The sequence below is a fragment of the Ichthyophthirius multifiliis genome (assembly GCF_000220395.1).
Source record: "Ichthyophthirius multifiliis unplaced genomic scaffold scaff_1120509251351, whole genome shotgun sequence".
Classification (NCBI taxonomy): Eukaryota; Ciliophora; class Oligohymenophorea; order Hymenostomatida; genus Ichthyophthirius; species Ichthyophthirius multifiliis.
In genome coordinates this window covers 94,774-108,437 of record NW_004085958.1, presented here as the reverse complement: position 1 = coordinate 108,437, position 13,664 = coordinate 94,774, and the positions used below count along the sequence as shown (strand labels likewise).

General features: G+C 17.6%; 3 protein-coding genes across 3 annotated transcripts, besides 18 other annotated features; 1 reads left to right on the top strand and 2 right to left on the bottom strand. All coding sequences in view use genetic code 6, as the record gives it.

The window, feature by feature from the left end:
* Nucleotides 1–70: 70 nt before the first annotated feature.
* Nucleotides 71–103: a microsatellite.
* A 354-nt stretch (nt 104–457) lies between these two features.
* Nucleotides 458–490: a microsatellite.
* A 44-nt stretch (nt 491–534) lies between these two features.
* Nucleotides 535–597: a microsatellite.
* Nucleotides 562–610: a microsatellite.
* A 32-nt stretch (nt 611–642) lies between these two features.
* IMG5_187270 (hypothetical protein) lies at nt 643–1,155 on the top strand (the record flags this gene model as incomplete). The annotated part of the gene is made up of 4 exons (XM_004027179.1): nt 643–672; nt 720–883; nt 930–1,014; nt 1,066–1,155. The coding sequence occupies 4 exons, from the start codon at nt 643–645 to the stop codon at nt 1,153–1,155; spliced, it is 369 nt and encodes a 122-aa protein (XP_004027228.1).
* Nucleotides 1,156–1,304: 149 nt separating this feature from the next.
* Nucleotides 1,305–1,363: a microsatellite.
* A 960-nt stretch (nt 1,364–2,323) lies between these two features.
* Nucleotides 2,324–2,372: a microsatellite.
* A 3-nt stretch (nt 2,373–2,375) lies between these two features.
* Nucleotides 2,376–2,420: a microsatellite.
* Nucleotides 2,380–2,420: a microsatellite.
* A 5-nt stretch (nt 2,421–2,425) lies between these two features.
* Nucleotides 2,426–4,321, bottom strand: IMG5_187260 (protein kinase domain protein; the record flags this gene model as incomplete). Its single annotated transcript, XM_004027178.1, has 2 exons — nt 3,429–4,321; nt 2,426–3,256 (listed from the first exon to the last, which is right to left on the bottom strand). The coding sequence occupies exons 1-2, from the start codon at nt 3,942–3,944 to the stop codon at nt 2,426–2,428; spliced, it is 1,347 nt and encodes a 448-aa protein (XP_004027227.1). The 5' UTR covers nt 3,945–4,321.
* Nucleotides 3,295–3,357: a microsatellite.
* Nucleotides 3,365–3,413: a microsatellite.
* Nucleotides 3,368–3,430: a microsatellite.
* A 69-nt stretch (nt 4,322–4,390) lies between the features above and the next one.
* Nucleotides 4,391–4,429: a microsatellite.
* A 560-nt stretch (nt 4,430–4,989) lies between these two features.
* Nucleotides 4,990–5,043: a microsatellite.
* Nucleotides 4,991–5,079: a microsatellite.
* Nucleotides 4,991–5,082: a microsatellite.
* Nucleotides 5,083–5,201: 119 nt separating this feature from the next.
* Nucleotides 5,202–5,246: a microsatellite.
* Nucleotides 5,247–6,597: 1,351 nt separating this feature from the next.
* On the bottom strand, nt 6,598–9,105 carry IMG5_187250 (MORN repeat protein; the record flags this gene model as incomplete). Its single annotated transcript, XM_004027177.1, has 5 exons — nt 6,598–7,423; nt 7,499–7,914; nt 8,153–8,724; nt 8,807–8,869; nt 8,994–9,105. The coding sequence occupies 5 exons, from the start codon at nt 9,103–9,105 to the stop codon at nt 6,598–6,600; spliced, it is 1,989 nt and encodes a 662-aa protein (XP_004027226.1).
* Nucleotides 8,913–8,942: a microsatellite.
* A 2,382-nt stretch (nt 9,106–11,487) lies between the features above and the next one.
* Nucleotides 11,488–11,612: a microsatellite.
* Nucleotides 11,613–13,664: the final 2,052 nt, after the last annotated feature.

The window sequence follows — 13,664 nt, the reverse complement described above, 5'->3', positions numbered from 1 at the left end:
AATTTATTTTATAGTGTAAAAGTTATTTATATTTTTATTTTATAATGTTTTATATTATTTCATCAACCAAATTTATTTAATAATATTTATTATAATATATTTAAAATTCTGTATATATATTTAAAAAGTTTCCAAAAATTTATTTATATTTAATTACTTTTTATAATTAATAATTTATCATATGATTTTATTTTTAATAAAATATATTTATTTATTTCATATATTATAGCGCATATAATCTTTTTATTTAGTAAAAAAGTTTTAAAACATAAATTTACATTTTTCTGATAATTTTTAAATAAATAAATTATTTAAATTAATTCCATTTAAATTAAATGAAAAATATTAAAAATAATTATTAATTATTTTTTAAAAATAAATAAATATAATTAAATTAATATTTTCTTTTATAATATTTTTATATTAGAAATATATATAAATATATAATAATTTTTTATAAAAACTTAATAATTAAAAAATTATATAATTATCAAAAAAAGAGTAATTCTTAAAATATTTAAAATCTTTAATAAAATAAATAAAAATATAACACAAATATATTTATAATTAAAAACAAAACAAAAATTATATTTATAAAACAAAACAAAAAATCTTTAAAAAAATAAAAAAATCAACAAATAAATGAGTTCAAGAGAAGAAATGGCAAGAGCTGTAAAAAATCAATTTTAAAATTACAAAAATCTTTTTTTCAATAAAAGGTTTTAGAATAAGAAAGAGATATGATTGGTGCAGCACAAAAAGCTAAAGCATATGACAACTCTATTTTATTTTTAAAGAGAAATATAGCTAAAGGATAAATATCTCTTAAAGAATTAAATTCAGTATAATAAAATTAAAAAGCATACAGACCATTAGGAAGAGCGTAAAATATTAATTAAAAAATATAAGAATAAATTAAAATGAAAAAGGTTTATATTAAGAAATAAAGAAGATATATAAACTGAACTAGAAGGGATAATTAAGAATAATGAAACCGATATTAAAGATTATGAAGTTAAAATAAATATATTTAATAATTAAAAAAACTAAAAAAAAAAAAAATAGAAAAACAGAGCCCATTTAATTAAAAAAAGAGATGAATTAGAAAAGTTAGTTAAAGAAGGAGTTGAGAAAATAAAATAAATGTAATAATGAATATTTATTTGAAATTAGTAAATTAAAATTCTTATAAAAAAATAATATTTAAATACATATAATTAAATCAAAAATAAATTTTAATAAAAATTTAAAAAATTTAAAATTATATTTTAAAAAAATAATCAAGAAAAAAAAATTGACATATTTAATGTTATTTAATAAAAAATGAAATAATTTTTTTAATAATAAAAAAAAATAATAGTTAAATTAAGTTTAATTTTTGTAAAATAAAATATTATTTTAATTTATATTTATATGTATACAATTATTTATATTTGTTTTGAAAAATATAATTATTATTATATATGATTAAACATAATATTGCTATAAATTCAAATTTTTTTTAACTTACATAAAAAGTTACAAAAAATGATCAATAAAAAATAAAGTCTATTAAATATATTACTAAATATTAAAAATAAATCTCCAAAAGAACTTGAAAAAAATACCAAATATTACCGCAGATAAATATAATTATATAAAATTAAAGAAATAAACGAAATAATATAAACATTACATTAAATATTTTTAAATTAATAAGATGAAAGTATATTAGTTGGATCTCTTTTTTTTGTCAAATTATGTATAAAATTAAAAAATAAAGACTTTATAATAAATATAATAGAAAATATACTTCCTTTGTTAATCCAAAAAATGCAAAAAAATATCAAATTCACAAACTTATTACTCGAATGTATTTATGTTTGGTCTATACAATGGCCAAATACTGCTTTTTATACTGCATATAATACAATTAAAAGTTAATAAATATACTAATTTCCCTAAAAGCTTTAATTCTTTTTAAAAAAAGAATTATAAGTAAGCGAACTACTTTCAGATTAGTCATCAATCGATGATACCGGAGATGTGGAGAATAATAATATATTAATACAAAAAGATATTTCAAGTAAAAATTTAAAAGAAGTTGTTCAGAAATTAGATTTTACAAAATATATTTAGGAATATAAAACAAAAAAAAACTTTTTTATTTTCGAAAAAAGTGATAATGGATATATATATAAGCAAAAGTTATAATAAATTATATAAATTAACAAAGAAAGAGATATTTATAAAAGTCTTTATGAATAAACATTGAATTAAATTATTTTAACAAAGTAGAAAATTTAATATTTATAATGTAAATAAAAGAAATGATTTTTTTTGTAAAATTTAAACATAATTTAAAAAATTAAAATAAAATAAAAACATTTAAATTATATAATAAACAAAATAAAAAAACCTATAAAAAAAAAAAAACAAACAAAATTCAATTATCCTTAAATTTTGAAAAATTATAAGAATTATTATTATCATCACATTTAGATGGTGAATGCTTCATTTATCTTTCAAAATTAAGTTTATTAAGTGAATCGGAAAGAGGTGAATTTTCTTCAGATACATCTTATTCATCTCCATCATAATCAGCCTTAACTTCTTCACGAAATCCTCCCTTTAAACTATTTTTAAGTGCTAATTTATGTAGATTATGACTATCATTTTATCTGTTCTATACACTTTTTGGACTTTCGATATTCATATTTTTTTATAAATCACCATCAATAGTATCAACTCTATTCTTTGAAAATAAAGATGCATTAGGAGTAAAAGGCTCATTTTTTTAAAGATTTGGATTAGAACATAAACTTAGACTTCCTATAGTATCCGTGAGTCCATTTATTGCTGGAATTCCATTTGAATGTAAAGCCATAGAGCCCAATTAGTCTTATGAATCTTAATTTTATACATTTTTATTTCTAACTCCTGCCAAATAATCTACTTCATAATTTCTCAAATTAGCAGTAGAAATTTAATTTTAGTTATTTTTTTATTATTGAGATAAAAAAGGATGGGATAAGCATTCTGTTGCAGAAAATCTTTTAAATGGTGAAGGTTCTAACATTTTCATTAATAAATCTTAAGCTATTAAAGAAATTTTTTCGAAATCTTACGTATTAAATTTAATATCACAAGCTTTATTAGCGCGAAGTATTTATTTATAGTCTTTACCACTAAATGGCTGTTTTCCAATTAATAATAAATAGAAAATAACTCCAGCTGAAAATATATCACATTTAGCATCATAAAATTAATCTCCATCCTTATATTATATAAGCATATATATGTGTTTAAATTATATATAAATACATAATATTTAATAAAATAAATTTATAATTAAATAATTATTAAATATAATAAATTAAGAAAAATATATATATATATATATATATATATATATATATATATATATATATATACTTATAATATAATACTTGAAATGTTAAAACTTCAGGAGCAACAAATCCAGGTGTTCCACATCTTTTAAAAAGAATCTCTTTTATGTTTGTAAAAGTAGCTAGTCCAAAATCAGCTACAATAATATCATGATTATTTTCTTAACTTTTTAAAAGTAAATTTTCAGGTTTAAGATCTCTATGCATTATATTTTTCGAATGCAAATATTATAAAGCTAATAATAATTTTTTCATTAATTCTCTAATATCATCTTCTCCAATACTTCCTTTATCCTTAACTCTATTTAAAAGTTCACCTCCATTAAGTATATCTACAACAAAATAAATTGAATTCGTCGTTTCGTATACTTCATAAAGGTTTATTAAATGTTCATTACTTAAATTTCTCATTACACTGATTTCGTTTATTAATGACTCTTTTCCTTTATGTTAACTTGACATGAATTCTTTATTAAAAGCCTTTATTGCGTATTGAACATTATTTTCTTTTTTACTTGCTAAATAGACTTTTGCAAAAGAACCTTTACCTATCATTTTTGTTACAATAAAATCTTCATGAAAGCTTGATTAAATGGCTTTATATACAAAAATATCCTTCCATTTCTTCCATAACTATGAATCTTTTGTATATATTTCTAGTACTTTACCGTTTCTCGTTAATTTAAAGCCAAAAAGGGGATCCTATCCTGTAGAATCAATAGGATTTGATTCCAAATTCTAATATAAATCTAAACGACAACATAAAAGTTAAAGGGTACCTTAAATTTTATCCGTTTTATCATTCTTGGAAAAATAAAGATAATTCTCATCTATTAAATATTAACGTGGTTTTAATTTTCCATTCTTTTTGGTACGTTTCAAAAATATTGCTTTTAGCAAATAATTTATTTAATTTGGTTTTTCTTGGTCTTTTGTAGGCTTAGTCCATATTTTTTTAAAGGTTTTTATACTTCGTCATCGAAAAATGATACAGGCTTCATTTTTTAAATGTTAATTTTTTTAAATGTTATACTTTTAAAATTTATATAATTATAATAATTTTTTTTTAAATTGTCATAAAATTATAAAAATATAAGTAATAAAATAATATTAGAAAAAAAATAAAAAAATCTTTTAGGCATGTTGCTTTTATAATGTATATAAAAGTAAATATATATAATGAATGCAATATTATATATATCTCTTATATAAATTGAAATATGTTTTTAATTAAATTATTTCATTTCAATTTCCAAAAAAATTTTAAATAGCAAATATTAGATTTTCTTAATAGATTTATGTTTACTAATTTTTGCTTGATGCTTCTACAAGAAAATTTCTATTAAACAATTTAAAAATATTAAATATAAAAAAATAATAAAATTTATAATATTATAAGAAATTATTTAAAATTTAAAACATATAATTCATTTGATTTAAATATATTTATAATATTATTTACTTAAAATTTTTGCAAATTTCTTTCATTTCTTCGTAATTTTTACATTCAAATTTAAAATATAATTACTCATTAATAGATCCCTTAGAATAAAATACAAATTAATTATAACAAAAAAAATATATAAATATATTATTCAAAATATATATATATATATATATATATTTATATTTTTATATATATATATATTTATATGTTTATATAATTTTTTTTTTATATTTATATATTTATTTACTCTATAACCTAACTTAAATGTTGGGTTATTTTTTGAAGGAATTATATCTGTAATATCTGATGCCATTAATATTATAATAGTGAATGCAGATTCAAGCTAAATCATATATTTTCCGAATAAATTTTTTCTTAATATTATTTAGAAATTTATTTTTATATTATTTTCATCAATTTTTATTAAATTAAAAACTTTTAATCTATCATTTATTTAACAAATCTTAAAAAAATATATATTTTTAATATGAAGAAAATAGTTTTTAATAAACCAATTATTTATAATTTTCTTCTTATGTTTTATTTTTATTTTCCAAGTTATTAATATTTTCTTTTAAAATTTTATTTTAGCTATCTAATATACTATAATTAGATTTTAATTTTTTATATTTTCTCATTAAAATTTCGTATTCTTTTTTATAAATATTATTTTCTTTTTCTTATTCTACAAATTTTTAAGTCATTAATTATTTTTAACTTTTTTTAACAAAAAAATAAAAACATTTATTTTATTAAAATTATACCTTTTATGCTAAGGCTATAATTTTAAATTTTTTATTTCTTTATCTAATCTAAGAATAGTTTCATTTAATTTATTCATTGATTTTGGTGGATCATCAATTTTATTGATTCCGCATTAAAATTTTGCAAATCCTGATGCTAGCATTTATTAAACTCCTATAAAATTGCATATATTAGGAGAATTTTTACGATTTATAGTAAATGATGCAGTAAATGAACGCTAAGACAATATTTTTGTTTTATTTTAATTTTATACTTAAACTGTTGTTTATTACTTTAATTATTTTTTTTCTTTTTATTCACGTAATTATTATTTAAATTAATTCTTTATATCTTATTATAATGTAAAAGATCTATTATTTTTTGAAAATTCTTCTCTTTTTGAATTAAATTATTTGTCCACTATTTCTTTTGATTAAAACATATTTTTTTTTTTATTTATAATAAAAATTTAATATATAGAAAAATAATAAAAAATAAAAAAAAAAATTCCAATTATAATAATTTTTAATATAAAATAAATAATAAAAATTGTATTATAAATTAGATTAATAATTTTTATTATAATTTTTATTTATTAATATTATATATATATAATATATTTATAATTTATTTTTTATGTTTTTAATTAATTAATATTTATATTATAGTGTATAATTTTTCTATTTATAATTTAGTTTCAAATATATATTATTTGTAATATTAATAAATTTTTTAATTTTAATAAGTACAAACTTATATATATTATATGTAATTACTTTAATTAATACAAAAAATTATATTTTTAATAATTCTTATAGAATACTAATTTTATATAAATAATAAATAAACTTAAATAAGATACATAATAAAATAAAAAAAATATAGAAAATTTAATTTTTTTGAAAATATAAACTAAAAAAAACTTATTAATTTCATAGTTTATACTAAATATATATATATATGTAAAAAAGGTTTTATTTTTTCAAAAATAAAAACTAAATATAAAATAAATAATAATCATATTTAGAATATTTTATCACTTACTTTATTATTAAGGCATTTCTTAACCATTTACTTAAGTTTACTAACCTTATTAGAAAATTCTTTAAGCATCTTAAATTTAATATTTTTACCAACCATCAGGGAATTAAATTTGCTTTTCTTCAAGCAAACTTTCTATTTTATCACATTTCCAAACTCCACATTTAATAATAGACCCATCAGCATTTAAGAATTTACCATGACCTTCCCACTAATCGTTTTTCCATAAGCCTAAATATTTTAAATATAAATATATTTATATAAAAAAAAAAAAATACCAATATATTATTTCTAAGATCTTCTATAAATATAATGTCCGAAACCTGAGAATTTACCTTTATCGAATTATCCCATATAGATATCCCCGCTTCCGTCACTCTCAGAAGAAAACATGAATTTTCCATCTCCTTATTAGTTATTTTCTATCCATTATCCATCATAAATATTTCCATTCGAATATTTATAAATACCATTTCCATGTCTTTTATTATTAAGGATTTCTCCTTCATATACACCTCCTGAAGGGTAAACGTATTTTCCTTTGCCGCTTTAAATTCCATTAAGCCACTATCCAGTATAAAAATTATTCAGATTTTTTTTATTATAGTAATAAGTTCCTAAAGATTAAAAGTCATTTTCCCATTCTCCCTAATACATAGACTCATCTTTATAATTAGCATTTCCTTTTCCTTATTTCTTATCTCTTTCCAAATCCCCTTCATATACGCTTCCATCATAATAAAACCTGCTTCCATTTCCAGTAATATTATAGTTTTAAAATTCTCCCTAATACATCAAAAAGCTTCCATCATCCAAGCTATATAATTTACAATTTAAAGGTTTATCAATACTCCATAACCCTTCTAAAATTTTATACCCATCCTGGTTATAAAAGATTCCTTTTCCTTCCTTAAAGAAGTTATTTTTAATTTGCCCTACATAATAAGATCCATCATGATATTTAATTAATCCATCAAAAAGTTATCCCTTAATCCATTATCCTTCATATATAGTTCCATCATCTCCAATTAAGGTTCCTTGACCATGAAATTAGTGATTTTAGAAGCCTCCAGTATAACTTCTTCCATTAGGGAAATTCAAAACACCATGTCCATGGTAAAATCCGGCCTTAAATTCTCCTTCATATTTTACTTTTTTTCTCGTTTCAATACCATTTCCGTGTGGTAAATCGTCCTTAAATTCGCCTTAGAATTCATAATCATCATCAATTAATTAGCCATGTCCGGTTCTCAAATTATTTGTGTCTAATGCTCCTTTGTATTTTAATCCAGTCTAAAATACATATACACTTTCACTTAATTATCTTGGTACAATTTTTTTTAGTGTAACTTTTTATTTTAATTCTTCTAATTTTGAATTTAATATATATCCATTTTCATCAAAAAACTTTCAAAATCTTCTACAAACTACAAAAATTGATAAATATCTATTCTCTAATCATTATTGATGTCCATAAAAGTCAGTATTTCTAATATAATATTTTTTATTATTCATTATGAGACTAATTTACATAAGCTTATACGAATTCCTTGTTAGAAACTTCAAATTAATAAGGAAGAATTTATTCCCATAAACTAAAACCTTTCTTTTCCTTTAAACAACAGTACAAATAATTCGGCAAAGTGGAAAAGTTAGTACCAGAAATATTATTTTAAGCATTTCTTAAAGGTTTTATATTGTTGTAAAGTTAGTCAAATTATTAATTACTATTCAAATCGAAAACTAATTATTAATAATTAATAACTCCTTTATCATTGTATTTAGAATCAGATGAAATTAAACTCTTTATAAATTTTAAAAGTTAAGTAATAGTATCCAAATGTTCATAATAAGACATATCTAAGGTAAAACGAGAATGGAAGGATCTAAAATTCTACAAATCTCCATAAAGTCCTATCAAATCAGACTTCACATTCAATATATGAGGTGGAGTAATCATAGTTTTACTAAAGTAGTTTATTATTTGTTCTAGTTCATATATTCTAAAAGTTAAGTTCTTTGCGTTCTCAACAATTTGTTTGAAAGTCTCAGCTTTCTCTAGGGCTAATCTTAAAGTTTTTAATTCTCTTTTGAATTTTTTATCTTTTTTTAAAAAAATAAAATAAAATGTGTAACTATTCATATTATATTATATTTAATTTTTATAATAATTTATATTTATTACCATCTACTTATTATTCATTTTCTTCGTTTTCATTCTATTCTAATTATACTTTAGCATGTATTTCTATATTAATTTTTTGTTGTTAAATTTTTAAATAAAAATAAGTTATTTAAATATATATTTAAATTTATATTTATTTTATCTTTATAAACATACATATATATGCTAATTATATTATTTTTTTTACATTTCTTTTTAAATTAATCGTCCATATTATTTGCCTCTTCATAGCTTGTTTTAGGAGCATGAGCATAATCAATTGCATTTTTATCGTTTGTTGCACAACATTAATTACCCATTTTTATAAATTTTATTTATTTAAATTTTTTTGTTTTGTTTAATTTTATTTGGTAATTGAAAGAAAATATTTTTTTATTTATAAATTAAAAATAAAAATAAAATAAATATATTTTTTTATTACAAAATTAATTATAAAATATGTATCATATCTCAAATTAATTAAGAAATTAAATTAATATTTATTATATAATTTGTTTCATGTATATATAAATCTATATATATTAAATTATTAACACAATGATATTCAGATTATATTTTTTATTTAAAATATAAAGTAGCATAATTATATATATTTATAAAAAATTACAAAATCTAACATATAAATAATATATTTATATAAATTATGAAAATAATTTTAATTATATATACATTAATTAATACCTATAAATTTATTTTTTTAAATATTAATATTATAAAAATTGTTTTTAATTCTTTTAAAATATATAATTATTATAATTATATATATAAATTAATGATAGAAACGAAATTATATATATTTATTGATATAAAAATAAAATTAATCTATTATATTTATATATTAGATTTATAAATATTGTATTATTTTTGAATTATTAAAATATATTCATAATTTATTAAATAAATATGATTTATTTATAATTTTTTTTTTTTAATTATAACATTAATTTTTATTTAATTCATTTTTTTAAAAATGAATCACACATCTTTATAAATATAAATTAATTTAATTATATAAATCAAAAAAAAAATAAAATAAAATAAAAAAATATTTTTTTAAAGATTTTATTATTTTTAAAATAAACTTATTTATTCATTATAATATTATTTTTAGAATATTTTTAAGAATTCATATATATTTTTGTTAATTTAAAAAAAACATTTATTAATTTAACTATGTAATTTTAGACATAATATTATATAGAAATATATAATATATATTATAATAATTTTATTTATATTATTATTATTAAATAAATTATAAATATTTTTTATTTAAAAATAATTTTCTAAAAAAAATATACATAACAAAAAGTTAAAATATATTTTAATTTTCTTTCTTCTCACTTCATTTATTACTAATTTAATCTATTCCTTCTCTTCTATATCAAAATAATCAAATTTTTTTTTCCTTAGCTTAGAAGCATTAAGAATAATTAACACTACTTAATATACACATTTTAGGTAGCAATTTAATTTTTGATTGCTACATATATTGTAAAAACTACCCAGATAATATTTTCGATATTAGAAACGAAAATATAAAAAAATATTTAATGAATGGCTTAAAAAATTTAGCATATTTAATACTAGTAACCACTTTATTGATGTGAAAATTTGTACAAAAAGGATATTTTTATGGTTATTATGATTCGAAAGCTTATACTTAAAATTATGCCTTTATGGCATTATTTGCTTATATGCTAACTTTTGATACTTTGGCTTTATTAGATTATTTAACTTTTAAACATACCTTTCTTTTGTGACCATCCATAAAAAACATAATTCTTTGATTAAACTAACTATATTTTGCTCAAAATAATGTTCATCCTTTCAAAGCTGTAATTTAGAGACTTTTAGTTGTTAATTTTTAAGGATTTAAATTGCGCTATTGCGTATATTTCAACTTGAGATAAGAATAAATTAAATAAAGTTACCATAATGACTATTATAATAATATTTTTCAGATTAATATTAAAAATACGCAGAATATTTTTAAAAATTTAAGGCTAATATAAATAACTTAATTAGAATAATTAAAATTTATATACTTAAATGAGTGCATATTTTTTTAATAAACTATTTTTAACATAAATACCCAAAAACAGAAAAAAAAATTATTTTTTTTAATAAAAAATAAAAAGACTTGATAGCATAAAAAAAAAATTAAAAAATGCATATATTAATCTAATATATTTATTATGTAAAAATAAATATCTGAATCAAAATTAGACATTTTCTTCAATCAATGAATCTTTTTTGTTTTTTTATTAAAAAAAAAAAAATATTAATTAATTATTTATAAAAAATTTTATTTAATAAATATATGTAAATATATATATAATAACATTTAAATGTTATTTTTAGGGTATCTTTAATTTATTTTAATAATAAATAATAGTATTTTTGAATTTTATATTAAAATAAAGAAATCGTATTAAAAAATGTTTATTATTAAAAATAAACATTAATTTAAGTTTATGTAATTTAATAACTCTAAATCTTATATTAGAATATTTAGCCTATAATTATTGAAATATATTCAGCATGCATTAAATAAAATATAAAAATAATATTTTTTTGAATTTAAATATAAACTTTTATAATTTCTATTTAATAAATTAAAATAATTTAAAAACATATATAATATTAATTTTAAAATTCATATTATATATATATTTAAGATTAATTTAAAAATATATATAAAATATTAATATTTATAAAAAATATTATTAATTTAAAATTATGTAAAAAAATTAAGCATTTAATAAAATATATAACTTAATAATTAAATATATATATATAAAAAAATTCGATTTCACGATATATTTAAGAAATAATAAAAAATTTAAATTAATAAAATTGTTATATTTTTTTTTCCTATCGATATATATTTAATTTTATTTAAAAAAAAAATAAGTTATATAAATATTCATTAATCTATAAAAAAAAATCATAAAATAATTTAACTATTGTAAGTTTTTTTGCTCCAATAAACTTATTGTTTTTAAAGATTTTAATCTCTTTTGTTTATTTTATCTTATATTTAATTACAAATATTCTAATACTATTCTCTAAGTTACGGGTTTTTATAAATTTATTTATTTCTCATAAGTTAAATCATTTTTTCTACTGATCTAACCTCCTTATGTTTCATAAAGAATCTAATTCCAACCAGAACCGAAATTTAAGCTACAGTATAAGTAATAGGTTCAATAATATCCCACCCTAGCCAATCAACATGAAATATCATAAAATAGAAACTAGAAATATGTAAAAGATAGATCAAAAAGAGTATTTTAATATAATATTTGATTTATCTTTCTGCCCCATTATCAATATTAGATTTTTTTTAATTGAGTTTTTCCAACTCCTATTCTAAAATATTTAATTCAAATTAAAGATCATTTAATTTTTAAAAAACTGGAAAACTAAAACTCGCTAAACTTTTAATTAACATTTCATCTATTTCTTTTTCCGATAAATTCTTCCCTTTGACTTTTTCTAACTCCTGTCTAAAATTTCTTACAAAAAAGGTTATTACTCCTGCATGAGATGGATGCATTCCTTTTTTAATACAATTCTGATATTCTGCTAATATACCCGCTGGATTGTTCCATAAATTTATTAATGTTTAATTTGCTTAATTATATCCTATTGATTATATTCTATGTTCGCAGTTATTTATTTATATCTTCACTTATAAAGGATATTTACTATTTAAGAATTTTAATATATTTGTATGTTCGTCTACCAATAGAAGCTCTTCTTTTTCTAGTTATTATAATTTATTTTATTTTTCTTGTTCTTCCTCTGTTTTTTTACTAAGGCTTATTACATTTCCTGTATGTTATTTTTACTATTTTTACTATTATTGCACTTTTTGTTTACTTATTTCCTCTTTATTTAAATTCGCCTCTTCAAAATCATATGTTACGTAAAGAGATGGGTCTTCGAGTTTTATTACATCCATTAAGTATTTGAATGTCATTTTTTCATTTAAAAAAAATATTGTTTTATCCTTCTATTAATGAAGTTAGAATTCTAAAGAAAGATGGTTCAAACGAGAGATTACGTTAACGTTCTTTTGTAATTAAGTAAATGAGTATTATTTAAAGAAATTTAAATGAGGAATTTTACAGGATTTGAATATTAATTTAGAAAACATTATTATTAAATTTTTTTTAGTTAATGAAAAAAAAAATAAAAAAATACTTATTTTTATTTTATTTTTGGGGAAAAAGAAAATATTTTCTAATTTATTAAAAAACTGATAAAATAATTATTCTTTTAAAAAAATAAAAAAAATAAAAAGTATATAATCCAATATAACAAAAAATTTACTATTAAAATAACATCCTTAAAAATATTAAAAAAAAAAAACTAGTAAAGAATAAATGTAATAAAAGCACAAAAAAGAATAATTTTAAAGATACATAATGGAAACAAAAGACCTTTCAACATTTCGAAAAGCTAAAATCTAAGAAAACATCATCTAAAAACAACAAAAACAAACTTATTAACTTTCTGACATAAATAAGAAACACCACATAAATATTTAAGAAGATCATATAGTGTAATAAAAAAGAGCAAAAAATAAAATAATAGAAGAAATAGAAATAGAAAGGGCAGATCCTCGTACAATAGACTTAAAATAATAATAACACGCCTAACAATAATTAAAGAAAATTCATAATAAAATAGAAAAATAAGAAAATAACGAAAAGAAAAATACTATATAATACTACGATTCCCTAGAAATCCGTTCAATCAAAGAATTTATGCATTTTTACGAAATACTAAAGTAAAAAAAAGCTGATAAAATAATGGAAGAAGAAAAATAAGTCTTTCGCTTAAAACT